We start from the raw sequence: 20122 nt of genomic DNA, 5'->3' as shown, positions 1-20122 counted from the left end.
CCGCCGTGCCGGGCTGTGCACCCCTTCCCTCGCAGGGTCCCGCAGAGTTGGCGGCTCCAGGGCGCTCGGAGACATGGCTCGTGGCAGGATTTCCCGGCTCTCCGTCCGCGACATACGCTTCCCCACGTCGCTCGGGGGCCACGGCTCGGACGCCATGGTAAGCGTTGCCCCACCGCCGGGTGCCCTCTGGCCTCGCCGACGCCAGGGCCCACTTAGGCGCCAGGCACCCCGCGGGCCCCAGGAAGTTTCTCAACTTTGCATCCATTGCTTTTGTTAAGTGAGGAGGCCGAAAGGGGAATATGAAAGTATCCAGAAACTACCCACCCTCCTGGGTTTTTTCTTTTTCCTTATTTTTTCTTTGCTGGCGTTTAGCCTTTCCCGTTTTTACATTTACAATTTGCATTTTGCTGGCAATGGTAGAATGCATAATATGCAACGACAGCAAAACAATGTTGTTGGATTCCCACCAACGAACCCTTAACATACAGCTCTGGTTTCTTCTCAGCTGAGAACTTAACAGGGTTTGTAGTGATGGAGACCAGGAAGCCCCTGGCTGGAGGGTTTGGGGTAGTGACCCTGCCTCTGCCACAACTTGCTGTGTGTCCAGAAGAAGACCCTAACCTCTCTTGGCCTCTTGGGCCCATCTGTGAAATGAAGGAGTCAGTTTGGCTGGGAAACCAGACAACAAGGTCATAACTGGGTCGTGTCAGAGGGGCATCGGGAAATTACCTGGAAACATGATTATAGGGGACGCATCACTGTGAAGAGTTAAGTAGATGCCAGCCTTTGCAGGTGCAGTGAAGAAAGCACTGGGTGTTTTTGCTCCTTGAGAGTGTTAGCAAGACATCCCACACCACCACCTTCCTCTAGTGCAGTGGTCCCCAAATATGAGTCCTGTGCAGGGTCTCCCCAAAGCCTGACCCCTGGATCCTCACTGCCCCTCCTGGCCTGCTCACGAATGGCCATACTAGAAAAACAAAGTTGCTGGGTACGAAGTGAAATGTGTGAAACATCCTCCTTGGGATAATGGTTACCTGTTACTTGTATGGAGGGAGGGGAATGGGTATCCGAGGACTTTTATTCACACTGTAACGTGTTGCCTCCTAAGCTGGATGGAGGGCACCCTGATATTCATTACATTCCATTTCCATACCGGAAATGGCCGCTTTTTAAAAAGTGCTGAAGTTATTTTTTTTTAATGTCCTTTATTCTGAGATTAGGTTCTTCATGCTTTTCAAAATCCTTATGTGTCCTTTCTCATATGATATTATGGTAAATGGTGGAAAGACCCGCTGGACAATCCTTAGTGGATCGCCCAAATAAATGTTTGAAATTTTACTGCTTGTAAAATCCAAACACCTGACCTGCTACAACCACCTCTGTCCCTCTGAGGTATAGCAGCTGTGGGGAAACCACACAATCTCTCCAGGCCTAGGTTTTCTCATCTGTAAAATGGGTATAACATTTGCCAATACCTGCTTTATACATGTAGAGACCCTGACACAGAAGTGTGGCTGTAATTACTGTTTACATATGAGGAAACTGAAGCAGAAGGGGCTCCAACCTAGACTTTCCTTGTCTTTGAATTTATGATGCGTTGAGGTTGCTGCCTTACTGTAGAACAATTTAAGAAATGGAATTTATTGTCTCTGGCCTGAGTGGTTTATGGCCTTTAGGTCAGGAGAGATTATATCGGACACTGCATTGCAAGCTCATACTTAAGGACCTGCCTCCCGGAGATACAGTGTATGTTGCATGCCGCTACCCTCCTTCCTTCTCCGAGACCCAGGTTCAGCACCTCTCCTGTCTCACGCCACGCGCTCATTAAGACCCTCCTCCGTGTCCATGGCTTCGGTGCCCACTTTTATGCCAAGACTCCCAGATCTCATTCCTGGATCTTCCCTCTCACCTCTGGTCCAGCTGCCATCTGGGCACTTCTGTTGGATTTTTTACCTTCATACTAAACACTGTCCATCAAAATCTGAGCTCATCCTCTCCATACCTGCCCCTCTCCCGCATCCTGCCAGTTGAAGTCACTTTTGCCTCATCTCTTCCTCTGATCGCCACCTCCTCCCCTGAAGGCTCCAGTGAAAGCTTTCCTTTTTCCACTGCATCCTTTCCAGAACTCCCTCTGAGCCTTATGTCCCAGCTTCTCCCTTGGGAACCTGATGTCCAAACCAGGCTGGTCACCAACCCTCGAACACTCTCCAGTCTTTCCCTTTTCTGTCCGTCCACTGCCATCACTGCCACTGTTACCTCACCTGAGATGTTCCTTCCCCCCAGACCCTCGTGCCCCTTCCCGGCTGCTGGAAATCTCCATGTCCTCACCTGACCAGTTCAGGTCCTCCTTTCACAGTAAAGCGTCCTCCAGCTTCCACAGCTCATCGTGCTCTCGGCCTGGCTTCCATCATTTGCATCTCTCCCAGAGACTTGCCATGCTCTGCTTCATAATCACAGTTTCTGTAATCATAGCTTCCTCAAGTCAGCAGCCTGTACACTCTGATCCACAGCTGGTGCTCAGTGACCATCCCACATGGTTCCCTCCCCTGGGCCCGGAGGCCAGATGCAGGGCTCCGTCCACCAGGGGCACCTACCCATCCCTGGACACAGGGATGTAAATTCTGCCTCTTTGGTGCTCACTTTCCTCATCTGTAAAAGAGGGGTGGTAGCACCTACTTTACAATAACATTGTGAGGATTAAATTAAATTAAATCTATGCAAAATTCTTATGCAAAAAAAAAAACAACAGTTGCCTCTGCATTCCTTATCAATGCATTCTGGCTGGCCCTCTGCCTGGCTTTGGGGTCTCCATCATCTGCCCCCGCACCGTCGATCCCATCTCATCTTCATTCCCTTCCAAACCAGAGCCCTTGATTTCTCTGACTCACAAGGCCTCAGGGTTCTTATTGCTCTCCCTCGAATGCGGCCAAGTGTCCTGGTCCCCTGTGTCCTCTTTGCTCTTCTCCTTTGAACTTCCATGGTATGTCTCACTGGCTTCAGCACGTGGCCTTGTACTCGCCTGGTTCTTGTGTGTTGGCTTTTTCTCCCCACCTTGTGAGAAATCTCTGGAGACAGACTTGTTTTTAACTCTTGCATCCCCCATATCGACAAGGGGTGTTGAGCTTTATAAACCCCGTCAGTAAACACTGATGATCAAAATACTGTTTGACAGTAGGAAGTTAAAAAAAGAGCAAAACAAAAATGGGCTGTCTAGAAGTTCATTCTTTGTTCTCCTGCAGTGACCTCTGAGCGTGTGCCATTGTCTTTGCAGCCCTGCTATGAACTGTAGAGAGGATTAAGTCCAGTTGTATGGAAGAGCTTTCTGAAGCCTTGGCTTGTTCAGTTTGAAGCTCTTTGTGCATGGAACTCTGTTCAAAGAGCTGACAGGGATAGCTGTGGGCGCAGACTCCTGGGCTTGAAACTAAGCTGAATGTCCAAGGAGACAGAATTGTAAACTGGCATTAAACGCACACATTGCACTTGTTAAAGTGATTTGAATCCTTGGGGAGGACATTCCTTTTGTCCGTTCAGTGCTCCTGTGTTTCCTTTGGGAGCATGAACGGTTCCATCCAATCGGAGCTCTTGTTGCGTTGCCGGTTCTTATGTGATGTTCCCAGGCTACTCTGGGGGTTCCTCACGCCGGCGGGTCTGGGTGGGCCGCTTTCCCTGCAGCACACAGACCCTGACTACTCGGCCGCCTACGTCATCTTGGAGACGGATGCAGAAGATGGACTCAAGGGCTACGGAATCACCTTCACTCTGGGAAGGGGCACTGAAGTCGGTGAGTTGAACTTTGTCTCGAGGCTCGAGAATGCTTGTTTCATTTACGTTCAAGTTCTGACTATTTTTCTCCACATTTACCTACTTGGAGTGAGTAAAAACAATGTTTCATAGTTGATTGATTTCACTGGGATAAATTTTTAAAATGCCAGAATTTGGCCTCTCTCCTTGTGGAAAATTCCTGAATCTCGGTCCATTTCTCTGCAGAACTTTGAGGACCAGAATGGGGTATGTACCTGAGGGTCGGGAGGGGGTGGCCGTGCGGTCGTGGAACAAAGCTTGCTGTCACGTGCACAGTCTACCTGCTTTTCTAAACACTCCATACCCAGTCAGTTTGAAGTTCACTGCTCTTCTTGGCAGAAAAGGCCTCAGGGCCTGCCCAGTTTCACAGCTCTCCGGTGGGAAGAGCAGAGAGTAAAGGATGCACACTGAGCCACGAGTAAGCCTTTCTTTTCTCAGAGCTGGACGAGGGCTCAGCGGCGGTCTTAAACCTCCTTATTTTTGGAGATAAAGAAACTGAGGCCCAGACAGCGGCCCGGCTGGGCCACAGAACCTCCTGACTGCCCCAAGCGCTTTCCCTCCAGAACATTTACATACAAAATTACTTGCTTGCATACTTTTTTAATGCATGCACAGAGTGTAAAATTCAACATGCACAAAAAGAAGGCAACTGCCAGGTCAATTTCAATGGATCATAAGGGGCGGAGGCCGAATTGTGATCAGTTGAAGAGTCAGGGTCTGGGGAGGGAGGACAGAGACTCTTTAACCTCGGCCGTGATGGGACACCTTTCCTGGGGTTATCTGCACTGTCAGCCCTCTCCTGGTTGTAGAAGAAAATCATTGGCTTTAATATCGTCGAGCAGATGAAAGGGGTGTGTGTGTGTGTGTGTGTGTGTGTGTGTAGGACAGGCGAGCCTTTCTTGAGCTTTAAGTGGACACCATCAGGCCATTCCAGCTCTCACAGGGCTGCTGTCCAGTCGCACTGTCAGCCGGGCCTTCAGCAGACTCTGGGGTGCCCCTGGGTATCGGGCACTCGGCCCGCACCGGGGAAATCTGACTTTAAAAAGATGGAGAGAGGGGACAGTGTCCTGCAGACAAAGAGAAGGAACGCACAAACTTCTCAGGGAGACAGACGTCAAAGAAATTAGTGCAGCGTGGGAGGGACTTTTTTTTAAGTGGGTACAGGCTACATGGAGAGAGGATCAGATCATCGTCCACGAGGGTCAGGGATGGCTTCCCAGCAAAGGTGAGGCTTTGAGATGAGCCTTGACGGGGAACTAGGAACTGGCAGGCAGAAGGAGGTGCCTCAGCCCTGATTCCCTGACTCCTCCCCCTCAGCAACCCATTTACTGTTAGTGTTTCCCCAAAGCAGTGGCCGCTGACCGCCGCAGATTGGAGAGCTGTGTTTCAGCTTCTGCAACTTTAATTCTCTCGTGTAAGTTGAGCACTTTATGAAGTGGCTTCCTCCATCCTGCAGACCATACAGGGCGGCCCCCAAAGGTTGTGCACAACTCAGCAGGCTTACAACACGCCTTCTGGGACAAGCCGTGGGAACCACTCTCTGTTAACAACCAAGGCTTTGAACTTTGCTGACTTGGGCACACAGTGGAGGGACCCTGCCTGTGTGGTCACTACCCCGAACGTGAGGCCCTTCTCCGTGTTGCTGAGTCAGCGCTTGAGGTCCCCCCCCCAACCCCGCCCCGACCCCGCCGTCCTCCAGTCCCCTCCCTGCCCCTGTCCGGACAGATGGATGGATGTCTCGAGCTGGGGAAATCAATTTCCATCTCTGCGCCAGGAACAAATGGCTCTTTTGTGGTGATGGAGTTGGCTTCCGCCTGTTTCAGACACAGCACGACAGAACCCATTTTAATTGTAACTTTGCTGCATATTTCAGGTGACTCACTGCAGTCTCAACAAACGTGTTACATGGTGTTCAAATTAAAGTTGAAAAATATTCCATTAGCTCATCAGGGTTCTTCAGCAGCCTTTACCAGCTTACTTGTATGATCCAGGAAAAGAAAGAAAACAGTGCTTTTCTCATCGCCATGAAGGGTGTGCTTGTATGTAAGAGACACAGGGAGGTTTCGTATAATGTCAGGGTTTTTTAAGTAGGAAAAGAAAAAGAGATGGAAAAAAGCAGAATTTTTAAAGAGAAAAAAAATGGCCTTAAGGGCTCACACAGCACGAGAGCGCGGACACCCACAGTAGCCCCTCCTGACTTGTCCTTCCTGGGAAGTGAGCCCCGGGCAGACATAGTCACAGGGAGAACCCCTGGGCTGAGTCGGCAAGAAGCTGCCTTCAAGGCCCAAGTCTTCCCAGGTTGATTTCCCACCCGTTGCTTCAGACATGCACACCTGAGGTAGACTGTTCTCCACATTGGCATCCCAAGAACATGCTTTCAAACCATCTTTCTCCTCAGATCTGACTGAGAGTAAAGCTGCGCCTTTACAGCTGTCCTGTGAAATGATCTGAGAATTTTAACATCGAAGCAATGGCTACACCAAACAAGTCAATCAGAATTTTCTATAAGTTCACTGCTTTGGGGCTAAGGTGATGACTTGATTATTCTGGCCATTTACACACAGACTCAGTGTTACATTCTGAGTGAAGGAGAGAAGGGTCTTTGTTGTGAAGTTTGTTGGTTTACTTGTTTTCACTTGAAATAACACAGTAAGGTTTTTTGAATAAATTACCAAAAATAAGTAATTGATGGTAATGCTGACCTAAATGAAGATTGATTTTCAAATTAGTTATGAAGAGTGTAGTATATCCTAAGTCAGTGGTAGGAGATTTTTCTATTTCCCTTTTAATTCTTAACATTTTATATGTATTAAGCTAATTATAAATTCATTTCATCTTTGATAGAGTTATGTTATGAATTCAAGATATTTTCTCTACTTGACAATAATGAAAACGCATTTCTTTTTTTAAATTCTGTCCGTCAGTCTTCTTACTCCTTAGGAGCAGTGGACTAGCCAGGTTTGGTGTTGAAGCTGACACACGGACACGTCACAAAGTTAACAGGAAAATGATTTGGGAACATGACTTAAACTTTCAGATCTTGGTTCTGTTTTTCACATGGCACCCAATCAAAATGTGTTTGCTCTGTTCAGAAATTAAGCTCAGTGTATAGATTAACAGCTGTTCTACTGTGTGATGTTAGTTTTGACAACCACGGAAGACATATTTAGGGCAATTTTTAAAGGCATGTTCCTTTTGATTTAAAATTATTTTCATAAAATGTCCACGTGAGGTTGTTTGTGGTGCTTATGTGTCTCAATTTATTCACACCAAAACTAAACAAGAATTAAATCCTCTTCAACAGTTGTCTGTGCTGTGAATGCCCTGGCACACCACGTGCTTAACAGGGACGTCGGGGACATTGTTGGCGACTTCAGAGGCTTCTACAGGCAGCTCACGAGTGACGGGCAGCTCAGATGGGTAAGGCGCCTGTTTTGGAAAACGTTTCTGTAAATACTGTTACTGAGGTCTCAGATGTCCTTTGATTGTAACAGTTGTGAACATGGAGACAGGCTTACAATTAAAACATTTTATTCAGATAAATTAGGGCTTGAACCATGTGGACAATCTGTATTTTGAGGTAACCTGTTCCTTTCTATGAGACCTGACTCTGGACATATTTGGATCCCGAGAGCAGTCTCTGCCCTCGTGGACCTCGTCTCTGTTCCCTGATCTGGAAGAAGTGGTCGAGACTCTCTGCCGGATGAAGTGCTGAGTGGCAACCTTTTTAAGGGAGAACTAGTGTGAATTAGAACTGAAGTTGTAGGAAGAGGTTATTCAGAACAGAAACTTAAGGGAAGAGCTAAGGTTAAGAAGACAGAGACCAGAATACCGTTTGTGTGTATAGCGCTGTATTTGAACCTTAAGTTCAAAGCATGAAAACAGTGAGGCTGTGGAGGGAGAGGTTTATCACAGTAAGGTCTGTCTAATAGCTACGCCCTTGCCCTTGTCTCCTGACATCAGCTCTGTCTCTTCCTAACTCTGCTCAGTCTCCTGTCCATGCACAGGGAAAGGCACGTTGTCCACACTGCCTGAGATTTCATTCTTAACTTCTGCAAACCAAGTCAAGCTTGCGTTTAAAGCATCCCCTCAAAGGAGTTCCCACTGGCCAAATCTGGGACAGTTCAAGCATCAAAGTAAATATGGTAGTGCTGCCTTAGAAGTCCTTGAATCACATAAGAATGCATGAGTCTGTTCAGACAGCAACCAACCAACCAACATGGGGAAGCTTGTCATTACAGCAGGATAAAAACAATATAAGAAGAATGACAACATTAGAAAACCACCATGTTGCGACTGTCATAGCTGTAACTGATGGAGGCAAGAATCATCGCTGGATGCTAAAGCTTGGGGGCAACATCAGTCTCTTTGCTTAGAGAGGAAAACTGACAGCCTCACAGCGGGGAAGCCTGATGGGTGCAGACTTACCCGAGCGCTAAAGATAACAGCCGTAACCAAAAAAATGAGATGGCAAACCCCACCCTGATCATGACGGCGCCCAGCCCACCCAGACTGAGGAACACTGTGCAAGTCAACTGGCCTGTGCGCTTTAAAAAAAGTAATAGCATTTTTTAAAAGAAGGACATTTGTTCCAGATAAAAAGAGACTAAAGTGACATGTCAACTAAATGCAGTATGTCAATAAAAGAAAGCACATTACTGGGACAATGGGTGAAATCTGATGGGCTGTCTTTGTAGGTAACGGTATTCGATCCACGGGATAGTCCCTGAACTTGGTCCTTGTACTACGGTCGTGTGAGAGAATGGCTTTGTTTTTAGGACTAGGCTCTGAAGTATTTAGGGTTAAAGGGACATGATATCTGCAACTTACCTCAAATAGTTCAGTAAAATACACTTCATTTATATTATATATTATATTTACCTATTTATGTATATACACATAGATAGATGGGTAGACAGAGGAGGGGGAGATACACAGGAGCTCTTTGTACTGTTCTTGCAAATCTTCTCTAGGTCGAAAACAACTGAAAAAAGAGCTTAATCTCTGAGCTCCCACTGCCCTCTTTTAATTCATGAAATGTGTCCCTGGCTAGGAGACCTGAACATCTTTTTTTTTTTCTGAGAAGTGCTGGTGTGTTTTGCTTCCTAACCAGATCGGTCCCGAGAAGGGCGTGGTGCATCTGGCGACGGCGGCCGTCCTCAATGCCGTGTGGGACCTGTGGGCCAAGCAGGAGGGAAAGGTAACCCTCAAAGCAGCACCTCTGTGACTTGGGAACAAAGCAGCAGGTGACCGAGGGACACCCACGGCCTCTCTGAGCAAAGACAAACACACAGCAGGCTCCCAAAGGACATAGGGAGGATCGTCTGATTACTTTTCTCTGCTGAGCAGTCCTGGCAGCCGTCAGGACGTGGCAGGGGAGGTTAGGAAGCGCTGAGGATGACGGGGCAGCACAGGCGAGGGGCTCGGAGGCAGCGTGAGAGCTGCGGGCCGGCAGCAGGTGTGGGTTGGAGAGCTGGAGTTGCCACTAGCGCATTCACTGTTGGCTACTTGGCACATGTTTTACAAATCTTTTTTTTTCCTTCAAGCCTCTGTGGAAGTTACTTGTTGACATGGTAGGTAAATTCTTTACTATTCTAATTGTTTCTGTAAATGAAATGGATTACTTGCCTTTTGATAGCCAGTAAATACACTCAGGACTGTCTGTGGACCAACCTCTATCGTGCTGATCAAGCCCCGGGGTGACACCAGGCTCATCAGTCCATTTAACTTGTGCTGAGAGCGTGCCTCCCGCCAGGCCTGCTTTCCAGTAGTTGGACGGGTCAGAGCCAGCATCCGAGGTGGGGAGGGAGTGCGCAGGCCTGAGGACTTTGTCAGCAGGTGGTGGTGACCCTTTGAAGGATTCTGTACTGAAGAATGTCAGAATCAAACAATTTGTCACAAAGCCCAAAGGCCCTTTCCTGGGCAGGAGAAGCCCATGTATGTGCGGAAGCAGATTCTTAGAAGCATAACCCGCCTGTGAACTGACGGCCTCTCCGACCTCCTGTCTTGCTGCCAGGACCCCCGGAGGCTGTTATCCTGCATAGATTTCAGGTACATCACCGACGTCCTGACGGAGGAGGAGGCCCACGGTGAGTCATCCTCCTGCGATGGAACTGGGAGTTTTCTGGTCCACGTGACGTGGAGGCCACGGGGCTGCGTGCTTTGCCGTCTGAAAGAATGATGCTGCTTTTAATTTTTTCCAGAAATACTGCAGAGAGGTCAAGTTGGTAAAAGAGAGCGAGGTGGGTTGTGAGGAAATGCCCTTCATTACTTTGGCAGTCGTTGTCCACTGCTGAGTGTCGCCGTCCTCGGGGGTTCTGGTCATCGTCCCCGGTGCCCCGTGCCCCGCAGCAGGCTGGCAGGCTGGCAGGCAGACGGCTGAGTCTGGGTGAAGAGTGCCTCCCGCTGGGACCTCTTAGGTCCAGGTTCGCTTCAGCCGCGGCTGAGAGCCAAGCTGGCCTTCGGGTTACCCTGCACGACACCAGAAGGCCCTGGGCCGGTGGGGCCGCCTCTGGGGATGGCTGGACCCCTGGGTCTGAACCGTGGGGGTGGCACCGGAGGGGCTGGATGACCGCCAGGCGGCAGCTTGGCCACAGGCAATTCTAACGCTGAAGGTGCCCGCGAAACACCAGATGTTGACGAGCATCATGTTTCCACAGAAGAGCAAATGCTGACGGAGGGCTACCCTGCCTACACCACGTCGTGCGCCTGGCTCGGGTACCCGGACGCCACACTGCAGCAGGTGGGCGCTTGAAGCTGGTTCTGTAGGTGCGCTTTCTGGCAGAGAAGTGATGTTTTCCTGTTAGCCTTTCTGAATCTCTGTGGATCTAGAGGTCCTTGTCCACAAGCAAAAGGAAAGGCATTTCCATTGTGACCTAGTGAGCCCCACGTCAGGCTCTGAAAGGTGAAGCCGATTCCCAGGCGGAGGCCGGGGCGTCACGTTGTGCAGTGTGATCCCGAACCCCGCTGAGCCTGTTTCCTCGCTGCGAAGAGGGAAGATAATACCGGTCCCGCGGGCGGTTTCGAGCATTCTGATAAACGCTGCGAGTGGCCCGATGCGCGCAGCACAGGGGTGGGTACCTGGCGTGCAGTTTACTGGCCCTTCTCCTGGCTCTGCGCTCAGCTACAGCTGAGGAAGAGAACGGAGACGAGCCTCTGTTACTTTTTCATCTGTTACTTCTGTTGATGCCACGGAATATCCCAGCTTTAAAAAGAGGGACAGAAATGCTCAATTCCCCATCCAGGAATGATGTGACAGTTAGAGAAAGGGTTCCTGTAGAGATGAGGAGAGAAAGTCACCCTACAAGGGCAGGCAGTCATGGTCTGGGCTGTTTCTGCTCTGAATTTCAACAACGCTCGGTGATTCTCCTGGTTCATGGTTCAGGCATAGCATTTGTGAAGCCAAATCGGAGATGAGCAAGGTGCTACTTAGACCTCGGACAGTGTGTGCTGATGGCTCTCCTCCTTCCCCCACAGCTCTGCAGCGAGGCACTAAAGGACGGCTGGACCAGGTAACTTACTTGGGTCATAATGGACTGGACTCTCCGAGTTAGCACGAGGGGCTGGTCGGTGGAGAGGAGTCAGGACTCAAAAGGCACCAAGGAGGCCAGGAGCAGTCTGGCGTGTAGCGACACTTGTATAAGAGGAGTTTCAACTGAGGCCGAGCTTCCTCCAAAGATGAGATGTGAATCTAGTTAGAATCCTAGGACATCAGAGTTGAAAGTGATCACTGATTTCAAGCACAGGTCTGGGATAGAAACCCCCTCTTTATTATCAGTAACAAGTGTGGATTCCACTTCTACGTGGAAACCTCCAGAGGCAGCGAGCTTTGTGGGGCACTTTTGCTTTGTTCGAGGGCTCTGAGTGTTAGAAGAGCTTCAAAGCAGTGAACCCTTTGCTTCCATATAACTTCCAGCCACTGGCCCCAGTAATTCTCCTCGGAGTTCTCCCAGGAGCCTCCTCTCCCAACACCATCTGCACGTGTCTGCTCTGCCTCTAGTCCAGGGTTACGGGCCCCTGGGCATCCTGGGGTTTCCTCTGAGTAGACTGGTTGTCAGTGGTCTTAAATCCTCACGCTGTGCAGGACACAGAGGGACCATCACCTCTTGATCTGGTCACTGTGAGTCTGTCAGTGCAGCTCAAGGTGGACACTGTGTCTGTGACACGTCACCACACTTGCCACCTGGCCTCCTGCTCGAAGTGCAGACCAAGCCCTGGGTGCTTGTCAGAAATGAAGAATCTTCGGCCCCACCCTGACCTGCTGCATTGGAATCCGCATTTTAACAAGATCCCTGGGTGATGCATTGGCCCACTAAAGTCTGAAAGGCACTGAATTCTTGTTAATTCTTCAGCTAAGAGCTGGGGAGTGAGAACTTGCTGGGGGCAGCACGAAACAGTGGAAAGAGGCTTGGGATGTGGTAGACTTGGAATGAACATCTTGCCTTTCCCCTCCATCCCCTGCAGTACCTGCTGTGTGACCATGGGCAACTTGTTCAACCTCTCTGAACCTCATTTTCTCTCTGTATACGATGAAAATAATAGTATCTGATGGTTCTCAAAGTTGCTGTCTCTGAAAAGGACCAGCAGAGTCAGGATTCATAGCAGGTGCTCAGTAAATGCCGGCCCCTCCCCTCCCCTCCCCCCACGTACCCTGGAAAGGCTGAAGCAGCAGTCAGCTCTGCATCAGAGAAGGCTGAGGAGAGATTTCCTAGGCCTCTTGAGCACAGGAAGCCTGGTGTCCCGAAGCTGAAGCTTCCACCTGGGATAGAAATGTCTTTAGTGTGTTTGTTGCTGAAACGGCAGAGGATTTGGGAGGAGCTTTTTGTCAGCACAGAGTGTGGGGGATGTGGAAAGTAGAGGGAGGCCCTCGGGCAGCCTGACAGCCGCGTGGAGAGAAGGGAGGCTGGTGAGCGAGGGAGAGGGTGTCGCCTCCTCCACGTGGCAGTGTTGCATCAAGCCAACCAGGCTCTCCTGATGACCGAATCCGGGGCTTGGGGTCATGGGAAAGGATGTAAGACTGGGGTCTCAAGAACAGTGGCTCATCGACAGATGAAGGGAGCTGCCTGCCAGCAGCCGGCTGGGGCATGAAGGAGCCTCCGCCCCTCCGCAGTTCTGTGATGGGGTCCCTTCCTCCTCTAGCCTCGGGCCCTGGCCCCCGGCCCCCAGCCAACCTCTGAGTTGATTTAGGATGAAGCCCTCTTGTAAAGGGCCATGGAGTGGAGGTAGCTATCAGTTGTGCTGTTCACATTTGGGATGGAGCGGGATGCCTCGCTGGGCTCCCTTCCCAGCTCTGCTCTCCTCAAGGCTGACTGGGCCTTTTTTGTTCTTAACTCCTTTTCACGGCACAGCAAAAACTCAGTGAATGTTATTAAAGACCTAGCTGCTCTCTCCGTCCCTGGACTTCAGGTCAGCAGGTAATTTACAGTTAGTGCCCCGATACTGAGTGAAGAGATATCGCTTGCAAGGTTATTTTTGAGTGACTTGTCTCAAGATTGGGAAAGGGCAAGAGTTTACTAGAAAACGTGTCCTGTGAATTATTGACGGAAACAGTCACTTCTGCAGGAAGTCCAAGTGTCTTTGCCAAGTCAGCACAGATCTAAATTATGAGACCAAATTTTTATTTTTTATAGGTTTAAGGTAAAAGTTGGTGCTGATCTCCAGGATGACATCCGTAGATGCCGACTCATCAGAAACATGATCGGACCTGAGAAGACCCTGGTAAATATACCCTCCCCTACCTGTGAGGAGTGAGCAGCCTTGTATGAGAGGCCTCTGTCCAGGGCCAAAGTACAGCTCATTCCAAGCAAGGGTTAAAGAGCACTGGGGACGTTAACACTATGTCAGTGGAAGTACAGCTTTGAGGTCTTGGAGTAGGCGAACTCTTTAAAAAAAAAAATCAAGAGGGCTGATAGTTTAATTTTTTATTCTGCAAAACTAGTTGAGTAAGATCAGCTTTAGGGATTGCTCATTTGTGCTAGCATGGATGTGCCTGAGCAGACAGGTCTCCCATTGGTGCCCCAGTGTGTCAGTCATTTAATCTCTCTTAATAGACCCGCCCCCCTGGTTCACCAGGGAGGTGGGCCTCAGGGAGCCATTGTTAAGAAATGCTGGAACTTTTGCCGAGATAAATGTAATCCTGACTGTATTTTTTATAAAACATTTCTTATTATGTGTAAAATATTTTCATAAAAGTCACAGTTTGATGTTTCTATGAACTTTTGGATGCATGTTTCACACATGAAAACAGAAGTCTGAGTCCTCGACTTGGGATCAGAAGTCCCATTATTTACACGTGAATTAATGCTACTCTTGTCTTACGAGCTCATCCTCATGTCAATAATTTACGATACAAATTGATTCTGGGCGCACTGTCCTCTGGTTCCCACAGCATCCACCAAGGGGCCTCTTGCCACTTAGCACATTCTACTAGAGGAATCCATCCCTGTGTCTGTTTTCTCCAAGTGTGCTATCGGGGAAGGAGAGACCTTTTCTTGGTCTCTGCACATCGAGCACCTGGCTTGCAGGCAGGCTCCCCACACAGAGAGAGCCCAGGCCTTGAGGTGAGAGGCCTGGATCGGAACTTGTAATTTATTTGACTTACTGTCCTTGAGGAAGTTACTTCTCTGCATGTCAGTTTTCTTATCTGTAAAAATGGGTTAACGTGAACTGCCTCATAGTTATAAATATTAAATGGGACAGAATCCATAAAATGCCTGGTGGAGTAGGGGCTTAATTAATGGTGGAGTTTGGGTTATTATTGTGCATACTAGGCAATAGCCAATCAGTGACTACTGAACAAACTCGGTATTAACTGTGCATGATTAGAATGTGATAAAACAGTTCCTACAAACAACCAAGCCTGCAACACCAGCGCACTTGGCTCCAGGGCCAGCCAGCAAGTCTCCTAGGCCCAGCCCAGAGCACTTCCGGGCCTCACGGTTGCTCCCTGAGGGGTTTGTATCTCCTCTGAGGCAGTATCTGGAGCCAGAGTTCACCTTGGCGGCTGCTCTGCAACCCTCTTTGTAGTGGCTGCATGCTGGGCCTCAGCAGTCAGTGGCACTGAGGGACAACACTTGCCCCCGGGAGCCACTGCCCTGCAGCAGGGTCAGCAGCGGGCAGACCTCTCCACCAAGGCTCTCTGCCCACAGATGATGGATGCCAACCAGCGCTGGGATGTGCCCGAGGCCGTGGAGTGGATGGCGAGGCTGGCCGAGTTCAGGCCGTTGTGGATCGAGGAGCCCACCTCCCCCGACGACATCCTGGGACACGCCGCCATTTCCAAGGCAGGAAAACCACTGCTGCCAGGGTGGTCGTGACAGCCTGAGAGCCCTGGGTTCATCCCCTTTGACACTTCTGTTGTAGAGAAAGTAAATTGCTAAACGTTGGAAGGCTACCGCCAATCCGAAGGTTAACAGACCTGATTCCCATACTTTGTAAAACTTAGAACTCTGACTGGTACTCAATATTTTACTCACCCAGATTGAAACAAAGTGTAGATTCCTCTGGGTTTGCTTAGCTGACGTCAAGAGCAGGCCTCCCCAAGAGAAGGCTGCCCATCCGCTCCCTAGGGCCCTCGCACCAGGCAGTTCCCGGGCAAATCCACCCGAGCTGCAGGCTGGCTTCTCTCCCCTTCAGGCGTAGGAAGAACCTGACACTTCAGAACATCTGAGAAACATCCTGTCTTTCAGGAAAAGTCTCCCATTAGCCGAGTTCACAGCAGTGATCTAGAAAGCCCGAACACTGGGTGGTCCACTTACGAGGAGGCATAGCTTCTGGGAGCCCAAGATTTGTGTGTCCTCTGACTGAGCAGCTCCATCAGTAGCCATAGTAAACCAGAGCCCAGGTGGGAGGGCGGTGAGGCAGCGTCGGGCAGGGGGACGGGGAGCAGCCTTGCTGTGCTAGAGAGAAGGTTCCAACACCTCCCCAGGTGAGGAATGAGCTGAGCTGAACCTGCAAGGCAGGACCTCAGGCCGCCCATGGAATCTGAAGGGAGGTAGGGGTTTAGAATGACCCCTGACGGGGGTCATCAGGGAGACAAGAGGGCAGTAAAGGGAGAGATGACCTATAGGAAGGAGTCAGCCAGAGGCTGGACCCCGTGAACCACTGCGGAACAGCCGTGTCTGCCCCCAGCCCAGGCACAGGCTTTCTCCCCTGCACACGCCCCCGTCCTGTGCACACACGCACTCCCCTCCTGGGCGCACACATCCCCTTGGCCGCCTTCTGCTGCTTGTTAAACCTCACATGGCTTGATGGCAGGGATATTTCCTTCTTCAGCTCTAAATAGTTTTAAACATTAGGTGTCTCAGTTCAAAATTTAGGAGAATAACACCAGGTGGCCTTATATTTTACAGGCATTGGCCCCACTGGGAATTGGCGTTGCCACGGGAGAACAAGTGAGTGACGGCTCTCTGGGGTCAGCACACGCCGGCCACTGACTGAGGACACTGGCATACGTTAGGCTACATCACCTGTTAATCTGCGTTGGGAGATTTTCTTAATATTACAAATTGTATCATTTTATAGCACTTTTAGAGTCCGGAGTCAGATAGTCAAGAGTTGGTATATTTTTGTACAATTTCTATTATTAAGGTCATTTCTCTTTTTCAAATTCTCTTATCAGAATTTACAAGGCAGCAATTTAAAGTTGCAGGGGCGTAAAATGCACTGTGTGGTTTTAAGAAAGCCAGCTTCCCAACTGTGTAAACATGCCTGCAGCCCCTTTCTGTGCATATAAATGAAGCACGAGTGCCTGCCAACGTGCACGGCGGGCAGCCGTGAGCGGCGGGCAGCCGTGAGCGAGCGCTGCGGGCGAGTGGATCCCGGCTTCCCTGGAGAAAGGAGCAGAGCCGCTCTGTCAGGCTTCTGTTCTGTCACCCGCGCCACCTGCTCGTCGCCATCCCTGTATTTCAGCCTGATATTTCATCTCCCACTTACCAGTCGCTGTGGCGGTCACGCCCGCATAGGTGGCAAGTGGTGTGACTTTCATGGGACACACGGTTCCGCCAGCAGATGTGTAGTTAAGTGGGTGGGAGGCCCGGGCTGGCTGTCGGGGCTCAGTGTGCGGAGTGAGAAGGAAGCGTGGGTACAGGCCGGGCTTCCTGGAGGCCACTGACGACCCACTCGGAATTGGCACGGTGCCAGGTTTTGAGGTCCTGAAGGTTGAGGCTGACTCTTCCGTTGATTTATCTTAATTCTATTTCCAGTGCCACAACAGAGTGATATTTAAGCAGCTCCTACAGGCAAAAGCTCTGCAGTTTCTCCAGATCGACAGCTGTAGGCTGGGGAGCGTCAACGAGAACCTCGCGGTGTTGCTGATGGCCAAGAAGTTTGACGGTAAGGGCGCCGCTTCCCCGCCTGTCGCACTCCTGCGCTTCCCTCTGGAGTTTGCTATTTTGACTGTTTCCTAACTCTCGTTTAGGCCTAACCAGGGAGTCTGATGATTTTCATCCTGGAATTTCAGTCTCCGTTTGTTTGTTTTTTAACCTGATTTAATCACTCTCAGGCACTAGGGAAAGCCATAGGTCCCCCGATTTCACGTCCCCCTCTCTGCCCCACTTGGCATTAAGTAGAAATCTGTCTTCGTTTTAGTTCCCGTGTGCCCGCATGCTGGTGGAGTTGGCCTCTGTGAATTGGTGCAGCATCTGATTATATTCGACTTCATATCTGTCTCTGCGAGCCTTAAAGACAGGTCAGTGACGTGGCATCAACTTCAGGACTGTCTCCCAATCCAGGCCAGATCTTTAAAAATTCTGCTCTCATGACCAGAGGCACTAAGAACCCTGTCCCCTGGCACATCAGTAACTCCCATGCAGTTTTGCTTCCCCTTCACATGGGGCAGTAACAACAGAGACCCGCCACTGAATAGACTCCTTGTCTTCTTCTAGAGGGTGGGATCCTGGTAGCTGACTGGCTGTTTTCTAGGTATATGGCAGTGTGGGGGCAGTTTGCAACCAGGTGGAAACCAGAACTCTTTCCAAAACCAGCTCCTGTTTCTGACTTTGTGAAGCCCCCGTTTTCATCACATGTGTACTTTTTGCTTCTGTCCAGTCTCTCCCCAGCACTGGAGTTGCCATGATCTGGCTGCATCTTCTAGTTCCATTTTATTTCTTAACATGTCCCAGGGGAGCTTTAAGTCAGGACAGCCTCCTTCCAGTCACCTGCAGACACGGCTTTATTATGCTTTTCTTTCCTCCTAGAATTAAATGTTCTGTTGCAGTAAGATCTTGAGGAGCACCTCATGAAAGCATAAAGACACACATGGCAAAGGTGAACATCAGGTTCGGGAGTGAGAGCGATGGGACTGAGACCAGCTGGGGGCTTAACTGTAGAGTAATGGCTCTTCCTTCAGCTGGGTTTTAGTATTATGCCTGAGATAGTTTAAACTATAAAAGTGAACACTCCGTGATTATTCTGCTTTTGCCCCTTCACTTCAGTTCCTCAAAGCAGGACCAAGGGGGAGTTCCGGCCAACCTTGATGGTCCTGCAAGTTTTGAGGGACGGGAAAAAGAGGGTCAGCCCTAACCCACGTACCCAGGAAGGGGTAAGAGCCTCACGCCCCGCTGAAAGCCGGCCTCACTGCTGGGGCTGCTGCTGTGTAAGCAGGACCACCACCAGACACAGACGCCCCAAGCTGTCACACAGCATTGCCGCGCTGCCACCGGTGTGTGGAACCCCCTTCCCTGGGGCCAGTTCTTCATCGGCAGCCTGCTGACTGTGGATTACACAGGGCACAGGGCCTGCCCAGCATAGCTGTTCATTAACCGGTGACCGCAGTAAGGCAGGAGGGTTAGATCGCGTGGCCCAAGTCACAAAGCTAAAAGTGGCTGACACCGAACCTGGTCTGACCCTAAAACCTGTGCTTTTCCTTCTTCTAAATCATTTGTGTAGCTGTAAGGGACCTCAATTGGTGACTTTAATCTATTCATCTTTCAGCTCAAGGCATTCAAATAATCCCAAATATTTACGGAGTCTAAGTTGATACCTTTTAGGTCACAAGACGTTTAGTTAGGACTTAATGGTTCATTTCATTCAAGCCCCCACACTGCTTTACTTCACAGATGAGAAGAACCTAAGGTCCAGAGGGTGAAGGATTTGCATAGAAACATGTGGTCTCGACCAAGCCTTGACCAGTCTACCCTTTCTTTGCCTTAACAGTTAGCACCACACGGCCTCTCTAACTGCAGGTAGTATCGCCCCAACCCGATTCCTTCCTCCTAGGATGTGTGAGTATGTCGACCACCTGCACGAACACTTCAAGTATCCTGTGAGAATCAAGGAGGCATCCTACATGCCCCCTAAGGTGAGCCTGGCCGGCAAGGCCTCCCCCCCAGGATGTGCTGCCAGCCCTGCCATGCTCTTGTGAGCTAGGACCACCCCCCACCCCCAGCACAGAGCTTTGTCTCCTGACAGCCTATTTTCAGCATCTAGAAACAAATGGCTCTCTAGTCAACGTCAGATTCCCCAGGCCTGAAGGTCAGGATGTGGGGGTGAAGTCGCCCCGATAAGGGTTCTCTAATGCCAGCCTTGCTGCACCAGCTGGGCCTTGAAACATCCACTCCTCGTGCTGCTGCCCCCCCCCCCGCCCGAACAAACAAAAAGTACCTGGCACCAGCTAGGAAATTTTAGTGGACTGAAGAGTTCTGACTGCAGTTGTGTAATCTGGGCCATTTATCGTCCTGTTCACAAGATGGGGCTCATTTTCACCAACAGAGGTCGAGCTATGAAGGGAGTGTGGTTACTACCTAATCCTGAGACACAGTGAGGTGTGTCCCTCTCCTCCATTTCAAACCTGAAAACTTTTAAAAATGTTACTTCAGTGGCTTCTGGCTTAGATTTAAAAGCATTTCTAGAAGCAGCAGAAATACATAAGATAATAGCCACCTGAAACAAAAGTCATTGAACACTACACCATTTTTTGGCTTTGCTAGGATGCTGGTTATTCAACAGAAATGAAGGAGGAATCTGTAAAGAAACACCAGTATCCGGATGGTGAAGTCTGGAAGAAGCTCCTTGGTGCTCAAGGGGATTAAGAATTCAGCTCTAACACCTTTTGCTTTTCTAAGTGAATAGGCTTAAAGTGTGTTGCATATGGTTTTACAAAAATAGAAGAAAAAGAAAAAAAACCCTGCCACTCAAAACAAGTTCAGCTGAAAGTCACACTAACTTCAGGCCTCAGCTCAGTCATCATTAGCACTTGGTTCTTTCAGTAAATAAACACATTCTCCTACATAATCCTTAAACAAAGCTAGATCCAGCCAACTCAAAGTCCAGGAAGATGTTCTTAAATAATTTCTATCCAGTGCTGGTACCTAGACATTAAACT

At 49.7% G+C, this 20122-nt stretch overlaps 1 protein-coding gene across 5 annotated transcripts; it reads left to right on the top strand.

The window, feature by feature from the left end:
• The first annotated feature begins 2 nt into the window (after positions 1–2).
• ENOSF1 (enolase superfamily member 1) lies at positions 3–19913 on the top strand. 5 transcript variants are annotated; one of them, XM_006205123.4, is made up of 16 exons: positions 3–157; positions 3673–3781; positions 7106–7221; positions 8915–9001; positions 9348–9374; positions 9818–9890; positions 10005–10043; positions 10461–10543; positions 11278–11312; positions 13431–13518; positions 14949–15083; positions 16152–16193; positions 17004–17133; positions 17389–17488; positions 19018–19099; positions 19728–19913. In XM_006205123.4, the coding sequence occupies exons 1-16, from the start codon at positions 74–76 to the stop codon at positions 19827–19829; spliced, it is 1332 nt and encodes a 443-aa protein (XP_006205185.2). In that variant the 5' UTR covers positions 3–73; the 3' UTR covers positions 19830–19913. The 5 variants fall into 5 exon arrangements, with proteins under 5 accessions (XP_006205185.2, XP_072805253.1, XP_072805255.1 ...); XM_072949152.1 differs by having other exon boundaries at positions 10416–10543; XM_072949154.1 differs by lacking the exon at positions 19728–19913 and having other exon boundaries at positions 10416–10543; positions 18955–19084.
• Positions 19914–20122: the final 209 nt, after the last annotated feature.

The sequence above is a fragment of the Vicugna pacos genome, chromosome 24, assembly GCF_048564905.1.
Source record: "Vicugna pacos chromosome 24, VicPac4, whole genome shotgun sequence".
Taxonomy (NCBI): Eukaryota; Metazoa; Chordata; class Mammalia; order Artiodactyla; family Camelidae; genus Vicugna; species Vicugna pacos.
Note: the sequence above shows the minus strand (reverse complement) of the source record. Positions and strands in the feature narration are given on the sequence as shown.